The 12,196-nt window shown below is 32.6% G+C and overlaps 2 protein-coding genes across 3 annotated transcripts; both read right to left on the minus strand.

The window, feature by feature from the left end:
- Positions 1–249: 249 nt before the first annotated feature.
- LOC127850968 (fibulin-2-like) lies at positions 250–5,117 on the minus strand. 2 transcript variants are annotated; one of them, XM_052384367.1, is made up of 7 exons: positions 4,985–5,117; positions 4,349–4,540; positions 2,382–2,507; positions 2,047–2,184; positions 1,804–1,895; positions 1,158–1,255; positions 250–758 (listed from the first exon to the last, which is right to left on the minus strand). In XM_052384367.1, exons 1-7 carry the CDS (start codon positions 5,109–5,111, stop codon positions 716–718), a joined length of 816 nt encoding a protein of 271 aa, XP_052240327.1. In that variant the 5' UTR covers positions 5,112–5,117; the 3' UTR covers positions 250–715. The 2 variants fall into 2 exon arrangements, with proteins under 2 accessions (XP_052240327.1, XP_052240328.1); XM_052384368.1 differs by lacking the exon at positions 4,349–4,540.
- An 816-nt stretch (positions 5,118–5,933) lies between these two features.
- LOC127851478 (uncharacterized) lies at positions 5,934–11,500 on the minus strand. Its single transcript, XM_052385285.1, has 7 exons — positions 11,381–11,500; positions 8,476–8,578; positions 7,964–8,042; positions 7,485–7,697; positions 6,980–7,151; positions 6,393–6,695; positions 5,934–6,107 (listed from the first exon to the last, which is right to left on the minus strand). Exons 1-6 carry the CDS (start codon positions 11,436–11,438, stop codon positions 6,520–6,522), a joined length of 801 nt encoding a protein of 266 aa, XP_052241245.1. The 5' UTR covers positions 11,439–11,500; the 3' UTR covers positions 5,934–6,107; positions 6,393–6,519.
- Positions 11,501–12,196: the final 696 nt, after the last annotated feature.

A 12,196-nucleotide genomic window follows, 5' to 3' on the forward strand; every position in this document is an offset into this window, starting at 1 on the left:
TCATTCTTTAATTAAAAAAGTAGTAGGGTGCAGATTTTTTTGGTAATTTTCAAACGTAATGTATTTAAAAAAACAGGTATCGTGAGCGATTAATGAAGTCAGAGTAATTAACTGCAGAATAGTTTTATATGATAAAGTATCTTATATCTCTATGGTACGGCTCACAATACTGCGCATGCGCATGGTTGCACTTCATGTATTTTAAAGCCTCCGCAGGAAGTGCATATGTGGATTAGCGTCTATAAAACGAGACCTTTATGTAAGGGAATCGTTTAAAATGATTTTAAATGATTTAATATGATTCTTCTTGTACACGTACGTTGATGCATTTATATTGCTATTTGTATTGCCTTCTTAGACTGAATTCAATTAATTCATGCACGAAAATCGTAGATGAGTATAGCTATAAGAATTATTGGAGACACACGTGTGATGAATTGCATTTGATAAAACAACATGCTCAATAAAATATAAGTATTCAAACCACAATAACCAGTAAATGTATATTAATATTCAAAACTAAGACCACCGATATTCTTATCCTGTTTTAATCCCGTTTAATGAAGTAGTTGTTCATATGGTCTGTATTTCAAATACTCAGTAATCATTTCCAATTATTATACATTCATCAACAGCTTGTATAAAAAACACATATACATTGTTAATGATTGTCCATCAGTCTTACATGTTTGTAACATCCAACCTATACTCAAACCTATGGTATTTTATTTGCCCCAACGTCATCTATAAGACCTGATCTACACAGATAATAAAACAACATAGATGCATTCCTTAGCATATTACTGCTAAAATGTTAATTTAGTCGAAACAGTACGATGTATATAATTTAATTACTTTTATTAACAAAGATAAATTTGAAACATATGCTATAACTGTTGATATGTAATATGTAAATATAAACAGTTTGATTGATTAATATATTACTATGAAATCTTTCGCAATAATACTATAAGGCTTTCTAATTGTTTAATGACTTAAAAAATCATTTAAATTAAAACATCATTGGAACAAAATTATGTATTTAAAAAACACTATTCATTCATTTACACGGTACAGACGATGGTACTTTACAAGTAATAGCCCCACACATGGGAGAATATGTATGCGTAACGGGCAAATCGTACGACCAGTCTTACCGACTGTTTTTTGTCTGGCCAGGAGCACAACCCAGTTGTCTTAACAGCTCTATCAAAGGATTTCCATTGGAGAGCTGTCCGGCGTCAATACCAGCATTCTATAAGAACCAAGCCATATAAATGAGGAAAGTATAACAAATCAAACCCAGAAGACTTCACATAATGGCAACCGCTTGTTTTTGAAGTTGTAAAAATAATAACGTTATTAGAATTTGTGTATTATTGATGTCGAAAAGTAGGTTGCACAAAAATATGTCCAAAAGAGCAGAACTCTCCGGGTAATGCAGCTGTAATTAATCTGCAACGATACATGAATGCCGTGCTAATTAAGCTTTATTCCAAAAATGAGAAAGTTTCAAAAGCAACAAAAATAACATCCTCTTTACTAGAAGTAGAAAAACCTAATTATAGCACCATGTTTCAATAATACTCTTTCGCCAACAAGGCGATTATTATATTTACATGAGAAATGAACATGAACCAACTTTAAACATAAATAATAATTAGAAATAGTTTGCGCAAAATTTAGTATGATGTACAAATTAGTAACTTGCTAAAGCAAGAGTAAATGAATAGATATACAATATTGTTCTAAAATCAACTCTATGCATACTGCCATACAACGTAAAGAGATCGAGATTTGTACCTGTAAAAGTATTTCCTTTTCTACGCGTGATATGTTGATATTGATGCTGGTTTCGATGCTGTAGCTCAACTTGCCAAATAATACGGATGAGGCTACAAAGCAGTACAATGTATTTATTATTGACGCCATTTTTCAATAAAAGAATTATAAAGATAACTGTGTGCGTTGGAAATTTACGTTTATAATAAATATGAGGTAAATCAATTATCAAAAGCTTTTTTTTAACTTATGTAGTGTTGTCACCTGTTGGATTGCAATCAGCATCAAGTGTACTTCTGCTATATCCTGTATCGCAAACGCAAGAATAATTTCCTGGCAGGTTCTGGCACATCTCGTGTTGTTTCGTGCACACATGCGTGTCTCCATGACATTCGTTAATATCTGAAAAAGGCAATACAAAAATCAATTAGTCATTTTTAATGTATTACGTTGCTCTTTGTATACGGTTGGATCAGTGTTTCGAGACTGACTTTAATAATATCATAAACAATAAAACCAATGTTTGGGGATGCAACGCCCGTAGCACATATCCAGCATACGATCCCTTATTTTCCATTTGTGTTATTTATTTGAAATACCTGAACATGTCCTGTTGTCCTCGTTTAAAGAATAGCCTGCATGGCACGAACATATATATGATCCCACAAAATTTAGGCAGTCGTGTTCGCAGTCATGGATTTTGGTATCGTCGCATTCGTTTAAATCTGCATCCAGTGAGCAAGAATTAAGTAAATGATATCATACATCTTCTTCAATTTCAGGTTACTTAGTGTTTTTCCCAGGCCATTTTAGCGTGGCGAAAAGCCACGCCGCCCTCCCGGATCGCCACGCTGCCCTTTTTAAAGGCAAATTTCGCCACGCGCCCTTTTTTTCAAAGGCAAATTTCGCCACGAAATTTGCCTTACGATCTAACTTGGTCCGCAAAATCAGCTTCCTTGATTGTCTGTGACGCTCCGACTGTGCTTGATTTACTCGAGAGGCGTCAACGTCTAATCGACTATATTTAATTGAGCAGATTTAATCTATAACAGTGCTCGATTAGGTCTTACTGGCTGCCCCAAAGCTGTGAATTAGTCATGCGTGAATAACCCCGTGTCAGTATCAATCGATAATGCCGGAGGCTATGTTATACCAAGCGCACTTTTCGCTCGGCAATGTGTACTCCTCCACGATATAATCATTACTTCGGAGACATTTGATGAAAAACTCAATGTTATTCTTGTGGCAATTGTGCTTTGCATGCATTATTCAGTTATATCAAAACATATTCTTTTACGCAAAATTACTTTTAAATTCACAAACAAATTTATTCTTTATCGATTTCGTCTTTAAGATAATTAGATCTAATTATTGAAATAATTACCGAGACGTATACCAATTTAACAAAATACTAATCGCGTATACGATTTAACGTTGCTATGCGCACCTGTCGCTTACATCATTTGACATTTTATCAACATGGCGGACTATGCAGAATTAAATTGTGACTCGGCAAAAATGGCAAATAACGTCGTAAACGATCGAACTAACGATGGAGATTATACATTAAGAAGGAATCAATGAAATGTCTGTGATAATCAACGATGCATAAAAATGTTTTAGATAGCAACAATATAATTTATTTATTTGTAATCTACTCGGTGGATGTATGTCACGGAAACGAGTGTTTGCATATTGTTAGAGATCAATTTACTCGCAATGTTATTTTAAACATCTGTCGAGATTATTGTTAGAAAATGGGATAAGACAAACATGGTTTAATTTATATGTTAGTGGATCTGTGTATAATCAGATTCATATGCATATATTGCTTTATTATGTTTGTCGTGCTGTACAGTTTATTGAAACAGCATGGAACTTAAATGTTCATTGCAAGGTAAATATATTAATATAAATCATAGTAAGTTAAATACATCTATTACCATTAAATGTGCTTGTTTATATGTTATTTTTTCCACAACTGCTTCGTGGAGCAAATAACATGGAACGTTTTTGCCCTTTTTTGCCTAAACTGCGCGCTAAAATGCCCTTTTTGAAAGTAATGCGCCATGCCCCTTTGCCCTCCTGGGAAAAACACTAAGGTACATACAATATTACAATAAAATAATATGAAATGAGATAACATTATGGTAACTTAATGATAAGCGTGCATTCTAACACGTTCAGTTGAAAGAGCAAACATACATTCATCGACAGTGTTGTGCATCAGTTCAAACGCTACTTTTGATTTAATATAACGGATTGTGCGTATGCATTGATCATATGCAATTCTAGTGTTGACAGTATCGTGTGCATGAATATAGTCACAATACTGAGGTAACAATAACAGAGATATTCCGGATAAAACGTTTGGGAACTAATATAATCCGAATCGAAAACATGACGCTGGCTCATTACATTTGCCAAGGTAAGATTTAATGAAACCATTACAGTTTGTAAAAAATTTGATTGTAATAAAGATTTAACATATGTAAACTATGTGTTTAACCCCATATAAGTTCATGTTTCCACATAGCACATTCCTAAATAAGTATTGCTCATGTACCTATACAATGCTGTGTATGCCCCATAAATTCTTCATATAATCCTAGAGGACAAGATGAGCACGGGTTTCCACTGAATTCCGAATGTTTGCAAGCGGGCTGATCGTAGCACCTGTTTACTTCACAGGGATTTGTATGGATTTCGCAGAATGCGCCATTCGTGTATTGATTTGAGCATCTGCATTCTGCAGTATCTAGATAATTGTTTACTGACTAATGAATGCATGGTTTACATATCTATAGCAAAAATAGGGTTTGCGTAGATTTGGTAAAAAAGTTTAGTGAGAGTTTTAGTGAGTAAACTATGCAGAAGTTCTAAGCTACAAACGATTAATAATAAGCTAGTTCAAGTGATGAAGAGATTATGCTATTATTTATTCAGTCACGTATGGGCATATTTTATCGCTTATTTAGTAACTTAGAGATTGACTTACTCACCCATTTACTGACATATTCAAATTAAATTCTAAAATAAATCTAAAGGTACCAACTATAAATCGTTTATAGCAATAATGTTAAACAAATACAAATAATGTACATCTGTGCTAGGTGTATATTGTTGGGGAAACAAACCAAAACAACCACTTACAATATGCCATATTTCTTCAATAAATATGATCGATCTTAAATAAACCTACCGTCAACGTCATTGTTGAAACTACACATCTCTGGTCTCTCACACCCGCAGTACCGGACACTGACGGCGTGATCATCTGATAAGTTGTATTTGTCATACACCATAAAGCGCAATATTCTTTCGCTCATGTTTCTTAGGGCTCTGTGAATGCGATGGTGAAATGTTGTGTATATACTAAAATGTTTAATGTTTTATCGGCAAATACTCTACTACTATACACAACTTAAGAATTACACTACTGAAATATAAACAAGACATTGTGACAACACATAATTATTAACAAGTAGATTAACGAAATTAATTTTTTATCCTGACTTCGTTGTTTGCTTTTGGTAACTTTATTATTTTTGTCGTGCTTCTGTCCTTTAAAATAAAGTTAATTAACAGTTTTATTCAGTGCCTTATAAAAATGTATTATGGTATACCTATTTGCATATCAATTGCGATTCATATTACAATTGTATGATTTTGTTTTCGATTAATACAGTAGTCCAAGACGCATGTGGACACATGTATAGAACAAACATTCAACGCAAAATCGATGCAACAATACAAATAATAAAAACAACTAGCTGAAAAGAAATAAATAAATGAATGTTTGATTCGTATCTAAATAGTTATAATATAGTCTATTGTTCACTATTCATTAACCCAATTATCTAGGAAGCTACTATGATTGCTTGTTCACTCAAACATGGCATGTCTGCACGATCGTAGTCAGACAAAATTCTTCCAACAACTAAATTGTGTATTCCTATTTTAATTTGTATTTTGTATTCCTATATTAAAAACATTTCAGATATAGTATGTATTATCATTATTACTTTAATAATTATTTCTTTATTATTTTATTTTTATTTTCTGACTATTGATACATTGCTTTGACTCTTTAAAATTTGGGGTTTCATACATTTAATGCACACAATTGATTGATGTGTTATGTTGTCGTGCTATGTATTTACCTATTTTCATTTCGTCTGATATGAACGGATCCACTTCGAACCGCAGTTCAGTCATTATTTCGTCAAAAATAGCATTTGTCAAGTTCAATACCCAAGAAGAGTTCCCGTTGTATATCGTCGTCGAATTGATCATAGAATCTAGAAAGCTTGGAGGTCTATTTTCTAGAATTGAATAATCGTCGTGAGATAAGTTCACTAATTAAACAGTAATAACTATTTGCAGTTCATCTATGCATGGTATAATAAACTTAAATATACACTAATTACATCTTTGGCTTTATATTTTAAAACCAATTATACAACATATATAAAGACCAAACATATATGACGAGTAACGTAGAAAAATGCTATATCATGTTTAATCAGGGTACAACACATTTGTAAATCAACATGTCTTATTTACTTATATCAACTAATGGTTGAACCAAATACAAAACATTGTTTTACTTTTTCTCATGAGATCTTCGTGCTGTCGTTCAACTTCTTTGTGTATGGCCTCTGCAAGGGACTTGTTACATGTTCTCGCCATGGTCAGCATGCATTCTTCGTTGAACAAACTGTCCCATTTGTTCTTTCATACACCTGTCATTTCTTCCACATTTGTGACATTGCATTTCTCAAACAATGCTGTTGTATTGTTGAGAAGATGTTGAAGAAAACGTGGCTTTGAAAATGCGTTGAAGTAACTGAAATTGCCCCCTGTCAAATTGTAGTTGAACTGCGACAAGTTAGGTTGAGTTCTAAGATACCCTGAAAAGGAAAAACGCAAATGTCACACAATATCACTGCAGAAAATTCAAGCACAATGTAAATACACCTTCGGAGTTTAAATGAGATGAGGGATCAAGTTTTTTCAAAGTTTTTTGTATTGAAGCTGTGAACTAGCCATAAAACTTCGGATAATGTGATACCTAATCTTGCAAGATTTTAAATACTTTATCAGAGTTGTGCGTGTGTTTCTTTATTTTATTCAAAGTGACATAATTAAATGTATTTCAAATTAAATCAAAGAAAAATACTAGCTGATTGCATACATGATTCGCCATAGTCGAACATGTCATCTTCGGTGGTATTCACCGGGAACTTCGTTGCGTTCTTTGACACATAAAAGCTATCATGAACATTTCCCGCCAACCCTGTGGTGTTCATAAGTGGTGGATGAGCAAGCACTTTTATATTCATGAACTCTCCATCGGTCATCACATCCTGTGCGGTGATATTGTATACAAAATAAGTTTCAACTTATCTTCACATTTTACAGATAAATTGATATGCTACTAACTATATGTTGGTTCGTACATATTCTGGAATGAGCAGCATTAATATCTCATTGCGAATGGTTTAATTCGGAATTATTATATGTAACATATAATTGGTATCTATAACATTATCAATTTACATAAACGAATGCATTTATAATCAATAAATACAATAATTGAATATGACCTGACAAAACAAGTTGAATACTTGTGCAATGCCTAATGCGTGTTCTCTTTCAGCAAAAGTTACGAACACATCTTTGATTTTAATATTTCCTACCAATAATATGTTGTTCAATGACATAATTGGTGCTATGTGAAATCCATCTACAGGCGGTCGCAAGCAAACCAGCATGAATCCGAAAGTCCGTATAGGAGGTCCAATCGTACAGTTGGGCGATGTCTTCCACAGAGTTCCGTTATTTAAGAATAGTGAAATGTGCTTCGAAGCTCTATCGAATTCGATTTGAACGGTTTCGTTGACGTGATGATTCTGTGAGAAATAAACATTTTACTAGTATGACAAAAACATACAAAAGTGAGTTCCACTTTCAATTTGTGAAATAGGTTTAAATTGGGATGCAGTAACATTTATCAGAGCCTTACACGCACAAGAGATATTTTGTGTGGGTATTTCTATTTCGCGATATTAAACATGTTTGCAAAAAATGCATGATGTTAAAAAGACACTTTTTAACAGACAGCGATACTTCAACCTTTGCTACGTAATTAATATATCAATACTAATAACCCACACACCGTGAATGTAAACGCCGTGAATATTGTGGAATCAGTAATCTCGTGTACCAAGTAATCCAGACGTGCTTGTATTTCGAGTCTGAAATTTTCAAAGTGTATGTAATTTATAACTCTTTTAATTTTGGGGAGATAGAGAATCGCTCCACCGGTGGGGATCGAACCTAGGATCTCGTGGTGCTAGGCAGACACAATATTCAAGTGTTCGAAAGCGCAATATTACAGGTCTAAGTGTGTTTTATATTGTGCTGTTTTTTCCCCTCATATAATTAATTATCAGATTTATTTTTGTACATATTGTTTTGTATGTAATCGCATAAGAACAGCGTACCAGGCAAAATAGTCAAAACAATATTCGTCATAACTCATATATGAATGGCGAATATCAAACGTCTAAAAATGCTTTTTTATGCTTAAATTATTGCTACATTTATATTTTGTTAAAATCAATTTACACACAAATGGTTAATATAGATTCTATTTAGTGCATTTGTTGTATCATATCGATGTCATACCCATTCTCTGATTTCAGGAACACGTATTCCCCATGCCCGTTGAAGGAATATGCGTAAGAAGGACTGCCGACTGTCTGTATCACCGGATCACCCCATGAGAATGCTGAAATGTATTCATATGTAATTCAAACATTTTTTTGTATGACGAGAACTAGTCTATGAACGAAAAAAGAGATACTAACTAATCCTTGAGTTCTCTATTTTATAACAATATGAACATATTCCTTATTTTTGGTAGTGTACTAATCGAGATGCATTAAAAATCTTATGTATTTGGTCCCCTCGAACAGAAGAATATATATTAAACGATTAATTATAAAAGTGATAAGCCACGACACTCAATATTGTAAACGATAGCGATTCGGTACAATCATTGATACATTGATCTCTGCATTGGTCTAAACAGTGTCAGTGGCAAGATATAATGGTTAGCAACTTGTGATTTTGAAAGTATGTATTTAATATCAAACTGATATTTATAAACTTAACTTAATAACATGAAAACAGTGTAAGAATAACGGTTAGTTTTTAACAATAGTTTAAAATACTATCAAATAAAAACCAACTCTATGTTTAATTCCCTTTGTATATGTCTATGAATTGGTATTTCGACACGCCGTTGCTCAGCGTTTAGCGATTTATAGAGGACAAATCAAAAGTATGTCAATTATTTATATTCAACACATGTTTTATGTTGTTATTCCAATTCAATTGTACAAGATAAGTATTGATGCAAAGCATCAAAGGGCGTCGGGAATGTCAGTGTAAAAGGTTCTCAATGAAGTTACATGGAACGATTTTTTTTCTACTGTAGATATTAATATATTGGCCGATTATTTTAAACAAAATAGAAAAAGATACTGGTATAACCATTATCTATGATGTGTTATAACCCCCAAATAACCATTATCTATGATTTTGTGTTGTAACCCCCAAATATTTCATAGTTCATTTTATTTACATTGGTTTCCTTTTTTTTACTGGCATCCGTATGCAGTTTTCATTTATGGAACAGAACTGTGTAGGTTTTTAAAAATCTGCTTTATCTTGTTAGCGTAATTTCATATTTTTCTCAACTTCAAGGGGAAATGATTCTGAACTTATTCTTACGTTGCTCATTTACGATATGGGTTGAGTACTCATTGATATGAAAACACTGTAAAAGTTGTAATGTGTTTACGAATCCCCCCACCCTCTCACACATATATTTCATGGGCATAATAAAAAAAAACAGGGTTACAATAAAACAGCATATTTATTTAAACTAAAATGTATACATCAATACAAAAAAGTTAACATAGAACACAAATAAAATAATTTGATTCTACTGGGGCTCGAACCTTGGACCTCTCACATGTGAAGCGAGCGTGCAACCACTACACTACGGAACCGCTTGAAAAATCACCTTCTAACTAAGATATTAATAAGTGACTGTTGTGTAACGGTTATCAATAAAGCATTCATTCTATACATAGATGGTGACATCACCACGTTATTGTCAGTAAGACCGGTGAGTTCATAATGATAAAGCAATAAACCGTGTAATCGCTGTCGTCTTGTAAAATTGAAGAAAATACGCGTTAACCAAAACTCGAACAGCAAAAGTCTGCGCTATTGTTAGAAAAAAACACAAAATAAATATATTTTGATTATGTTTTTATACAAAACCAGAAAGTTTCACCGGTTTGCGTATTTGCCCAGTCCCTGTGATCTTTTATTATTGCCCAGTCCCTGTGATCAGTTATTAATTAAAATAATTAGCTTTGCATTATTGGCAATAAATGTTGTAGTAAATGTAATAGGCACACATGCAGTTCTTATTTACATTAATTTACACAAAAAATCACCACTATGCAATATATTCTGACAACAAAAATATATACATTGATCCATAAAATAACTTCTCCTCCCATAAGCGAAAAAAAACGTATTATATACTAGTCGCCGCACTTCAGTGCGACGCCAATAAGATGATGACGTCCTTGGCGTTCAATTGCACACATTGGGCAAATAAATCATAATTATTCGATGAAGTAGATTTTCAATAGGCTTAAAGAAAAATAAACCGTAAACTTAAATGACGATATCTTTTTTGTCAAAATTATATGTTTCATGGACAAAACAATAAATTATTGTTTGCAATCTTATGATTATACTATAATTCAAAACAAAAACCTGCTTTTCTAACTAATATTTTATTTAATGAATGATTGAATTAAGGATATTCACAAAATTTTACGGGCATAACCATGTTATATCACTCGTTAATTTTAAATCATATTACTGTCTTAAAAATATGCAAAAAAAGTCACACAACACACAGCATTTAACAAAAAAAAAATAAGTTAGGGTAACTGCCTTGCAACAGTTATTAAAAAATAAACCACGGTTAACATCTAGCTTTACCATACACTTTCCACCGAAGGAATTACAAATAAATTCAGTTTTATCTAATCATATATAATATTGAAATGTTTTTGGGGATATATTTTTAAGAAGTTATTATAAAAGTGTCAATATAATAGTTCCCGCTTGTACAAGCTACCAGTAACTTTAAATACGCGTTATTAAACGTGTTTAAAAAGTTTCAGTATACATGTATGAAGAGAATTTCAAAACAGTTTTCATGCCAAAAGCAATTTAAATATGCCAATCTTGAATACATATTTATATATATATATACTATAAACACAGGAATATGTAGTTATATCCACACATAGCAATGTTATCACCGCTTGCCGACACAGCTCTGTGTTGTTTTCATTTCAAATATATATGTTTATAACAATAAATAATATTTTAATTCTTGTTCCACTTAGTGTAAGTGTTGCTATTTAAGTTGTATTTGTGTTAATGTTGTAGCTGTGTTCCTTTTTTCAAAGGAAAAGAACACAGGTGCACTTACCAGCGTTTACAAATCCATTCTGCAATGCTGCAAAGGCACAAACCTTTAAAACACACATTGTCCTATCAGGTTGACGCTGCTGATCTTTTCGCGATATTTAAAACTCACTTGTAATATCGGATGGATTAAATGCCAATTTAAGGACCATACACGATCTGCTAAGTACTAAAGATCGCAAAATGTGATTCGCTAACCGGGGTTTAAGCGCGTTTTATAGATAGTTTCTTATCAGGTAAATGGTCGAGATGGAAATACCTTTTGTCACTTGATCACCATACGTTGAATTGCCCTATATACATGTCATAACCGTGAATTTATAAGAATTGCATGTATTCAATATTTTACAGGAAACATTTATATGAGTCTATAGTTAACGTAGATTGTTCTATTATGTACGTTGTCTCCTACCATTTACACGTAACACAATCGTCGTTTTCTAAATTAATTATGAACGAGAAGCAGAATTATGAGAGATGCCTTTCTACTATGGCAGATTTATTTGTTATTGTATTCATTTCCTATAGGAATATTCTTATTTTACGCCTACCTTATTGTCCTCTGACTTAATTTCACTCTATTTTACTCTGCATTCTCACTTATATTTGTGTACACTCCATATTGCGTATTTTGCTCTAACTCAAACATATTTCTGGGTCAGTCATAATAATAGTAATAATAGTTCTATAAATATTCTCTCACTCATACTTCTTTCAATTAATATATCGTATCAATCACTCTTTACTCTTCTAACTATCTCCTTATTGATTAAACATTATCACTAATGGTCCGCATATTCTGAAGATATTCACGTTTAAG

This window comes from Dreissena polymorpha, chromosome 11, assembly GCF_020536995.1.
Source record: "Dreissena polymorpha isolate Duluth1 chromosome 11, UMN_Dpol_1.0, whole genome shotgun sequence".
Taxonomy (NCBI): Eukaryota; Metazoa; Mollusca; class Bivalvia; order Myida; family Dreissenidae; genus Dreissena; species Dreissena polymorpha.

What these genes read in the sequence shown, in the direction of transcription:
- LOC127850968 (XM_052384367.1), bottom strand. Translation starts at nt 5,111, where the DNA reads ATGAGCGAAAGAATATTGCGCTTTATGGTGTATGACAAATACAACTTA. An exon ending in TTTCAACAATGACGTTGACG is followed by an intron (nt 4,541 to 4,984) that starts GTAGGTTTATTT and finishes ACAATTATCTAG; the next exon opens with ATACTGCAGAATGCAGATGC. An exon ending in GGACAACAGGACATGTTCAG is followed by an intron (nt 2,185 to 2,381) that starts GTATTTCAAATA and finishes TGCCTTTTTCAG; the next exon opens with ATATTAACGAATGTCATGGA.
- LOC127851478 (XM_052385285.1), bottom strand. Translation starts at nt 11,438, where the DNA reads ATGTGTGTTTTAAAGGTTTGTGCCTTTGCAGCATTGCAGAATGGATTT. An exon ending in TTCCTGAAATCAGAGAATGG is followed by an intron (nt 8,043 to 8,475) that starts GTATGACATCGA and finishes TGAAAATTTCAG; the next exon opens with ACTCGAAATACAAGCACGTC. An exon ending in GTTCGACTATGGCGAATCAT is followed by an intron (nt 6,696 to 6,979) that starts GTATGCAATCAG and finishes TTTCCTTTTCAG; the next exon opens with GGTATCTTAGAACTCAACCT.